The sequence below is a fragment of the Orycteropus afer genome, unplaced genomic scaffold, assembly GCF_000298275.1.
Source record: "Orycteropus afer afer isolate SDZICR_OR568_19922 unplaced genomic scaffold, OryAfe1.0 scaffold00007, whole genome shotgun sequence".
In the NCBI taxonomy this organism is placed as follows: Eukaryota; Metazoa; Chordata; class Mammalia; order Tubulidentata; family Orycteropodidae; genus Orycteropus; species Orycteropus afer.
The window spans coordinates 17774192-17777532 of NW_006921594.1; the positions used below are offsets into that span (position 1 = coordinate 17774192).

Below are 3341 nucleotides of genomic sequence, written 5' to 3' on the forward strand. Positions count from 1 at the left end.
AAAAAAAAAAAAAAAATCTTTCCCTTAAGTTTTCCTTCTTTCATGCATCTTTGTAATGATAAAAATAGCATGATAGAAGCTTTAAAGGAGAATTTTTCCTTTCTTTCTAATCTGCGTCCTTCTGTGATCTACCTCTCTTCCAGTCTTCTGTCTTCTGCCCTCTGAGATCAGGAAACAGGAATTATGTTCAGGGAGGTGGGTGCAGGGAGCTAGAACCAACGTGAAGCATAGATTTAGAAGGATGGGTGAAGAGTTCCACTGGATCCTAATCAGGGCTCTGCAGCAGAGAAACAGAAATAGAAGGACAGGTTGTCAATGATTCTGCAGCATCAATATACTGGAGGAAAAGGAGAAAGAAAAAGGGGAAACGTAAGGAAACATTTTATCAGAAAGCAGAAGAACAAGTGCCTGTCTAAGATTGCATTGCATGGTTCCAGCTTGCATGGCCATTTTTACAGTATTGCATGTCTGTACAAAGTGAGGACTGTCTGCATATGCGTTTATAAATTATAAATACCTACTTGTTTCTGTGTAAGCAGAGAAGTGTAAGTACAGGAAACTGAGTAGGCCGAACAGGTCCAGAAAAGTAGAAACTGCTCTAATAACAGGAGGTAGAAAGACCGCTTAACAGTGTGCTTCACCACGAAAAAATCAACTATCATGAGGAGGAAGCTAACTTCACAGACTTGATTCTCATTTCTTAGGAAATGAAATCTCCAGACAAGCCTACTAATTACAGGAAGAAAAGGCATATAAAACATTAAAAATATTTTGATGACAGAAAAATTTAAACATAACACAGAAATGGGAGAATAGTGATCTTCCATCATGCAACCAAAAACAATACCAAACTCAGTGCTGTTGAGTCAGATCCGACTTATAAATACCCCTCCTTGGGTTTCCTCTCCTTGGGTTTCTGAGGCCATATCACTTCGGAATTAAGATTGCCCAACCTTCCTTCCGGAGAGTGGCTGGTGGGTTTGAACCACCAGCCTTCTGTTAACCAGTCAGATGCCTCAGGCATTACGCCACCAAAGGTCCTCCCATGATGCAGCTTAAACAATTATCAATATTTTGCCAGTATTGCTCATCTATTTTCCTTTCCTCCATTTCAATGCAGTGGTTAAAGAAATTGGCTGCTAACCAAAAGGTTGGTGGTTCAAACACACTAGCCACTCCACAAGAGAAAGATGAGGCAGTCTGTGTCCATAAAGATTTACGTTTTTGTTTTTTTTTTTAAAATACAAACTCACTGCCTTCCAGTTGAACACGACTCATAGCGACTCCTCCTTGGGTTTCCGAGGCAGTATCACTACCGAAGTAGATTGTCCAACCTTTCTTCTGAGGAGTGGCTGGTGGGTTTGAACCACAAACCCTCTGGTTAGCAGTCAAATGCCTTAGGCACTATGCTGCCAGAGGTTTAGAAACCCTATTTAAGGGAAAGATTTTATCAGAAAGAGGAAGAACAAAGTTCTACTCTGTCCTATAGGTTCACTATGAGTCAGAATGGACTAGATAGCTGTTTTTTTTTTTTTTTTTTTAAAGAAAACAAATCCCAGACACTGTATTATTTTACCAATAAATGCTTCAATGTGCACCTCTAACTGGAAATGGCATTTTTTGTGTCAACAAGATTAGCAATTCTTGAATATCATCAAATACCTATTCTGATTTCCCAAATTGTCTCAGAAATATCTTTTTACATAGGCTCTATTAGAATCAAAATCCAAACAGGGTAAATATATATTAAAAAATCTAGAATGTAAATAGTATCTAGTTCTTCCTGTTTATTGGTGACTCCCCTCCCCAGAGGCACCCATTCCTCTCATTTTCTCTTGTTTCTTTTGGAGTTGGCCTGTGTATCTCATTTATGTCTAATGTTTATTATTTCAATTATTTATTTGTTTTAGATGACTACAGAATTGATGGTAAAAGCATGTAGCTTTTATACGGGAAATTTAGTAAAGATGTACTTTAGGTAAGAGTATGTTTTATGTATACCATTTCTTTCTTTGCATTCTTATTCTTGATATTCTCCATACAAAGAGACACTTTGGGCCAGTTGTATTTATTTTATCTATTTAATCATATTTCTATCCTTTTGCATTGTATATTTATTTTATATTTAATTAGCTTTTCCTTAGTTAAAATATGTTCATCTTGCCTTTTTTTAAAAAAATAAAATTTTAAATCTGAAAATATAGGTCTATATAATCCCTTATCTGAAACTTTTGAAGCCAGATATGTTTTGGAATTTGGATTTCTTTCTTTTTTATTTTAGAAAGGCAATTGTATATTGTATAACATCCTCACCTGTGAGTGGGGCAACATGTTGAGATCTAACCTACTAGATCATGTTAGTGTTTCTGCAGTGAAGTATTCTCACTGAGGGAAACAAAGAAAGACTATGAACAGCCAGGTGTCAGTTCCAGAGAGGCTTTGCTGAAAAAGTAGTTAAATCAATTCTAGTTTTCCTTCTAAACAGGTTATGAAAAAAACTTTTAGGTTTGAGAGCTTTCTAGAACTTAGAAATTTAGGAAATGGAAGTGTAACCTCAAAGGTGACTCAAGGATTGGCTAGAAATAAAATCAGAAAAATAAAATTTAGAAAGTAGATGAATTGCTTAAAAGAAACTTAATGTTACAAAATTGTCATAGTATGCAAAAAAATTTTGGTACATGAACTAGGGCTTGGACATGTTTCGTTACTATTACGTTTGGATAATTTATTTAGAACAGCAAAGAATCCCCCTCACCCAATTTAAAACATGGACAAATAAATATAATTCACTGAAAATGAATGAGAATTTCTAAAATTCATTGAAAATGATTGGAATTTCTAACAATTTTTAAGATGAAAAAAGTGCTGAAAAGAACATAAATATACCACTAATAACTCCTTTCTTCGACCCTTGATGGACATTTGGGTGGTTTACATTTTTTTGCTATTGCAGACAACGTTGCTATGAACACTGCCTTGATTTCTCCAGGGTGCAGATCCATGAATGGAATTGCTGGGTGGTAGATATGTGCAGCTTCAGTTTCACTAAACTGTGCCAAGTTGTTTTCTTGACAGTGCTCTTGTTGCTCCACATTCTCAGGAGTAATGTATCTTGTCAGATCTTTAAATTTTTGTCACTTTGGTGGGAGTTTAATGTATCTCTTTGTGATTTTAATTTACATTTCTGATAGCTAATCACCTTGAGTAGTTTATATGGTTTTTATAAGGCTTTTTGGATTTTATCTTTTGTGAAAAACTTGTTCAAGCCTTTTGCCCAGTTCCTTTTTATTGGGTTGTCTGTATTTCTCTTATCAATTTATGAAAGTTTTTTATATGCTTTA

At 35.3% G+C, this 3341-nt stretch overlaps 1 protein-coding gene across 1 annotated transcript in view; it reads left to right on the forward strand.

The window, feature by feature from the left end:
* Positions 1 to 3341, forward strand: part of FBXL13 (F-box and leucine rich repeat protein 13) — a 304871-nt gene that overhangs the window by 326 nt on the left and 301204 nt on the right. Inside the window, exon 2 of the mRNA XM_007945197.1 lies at positions 1911 to 1978. Coding sequence (XP_007943388.1) covers positions 1911 to 1978 — 68 coding nt within the window. The remainder of the gene's footprint in view (positions 1 to 1910; positions 1979 to 3341) is intronic.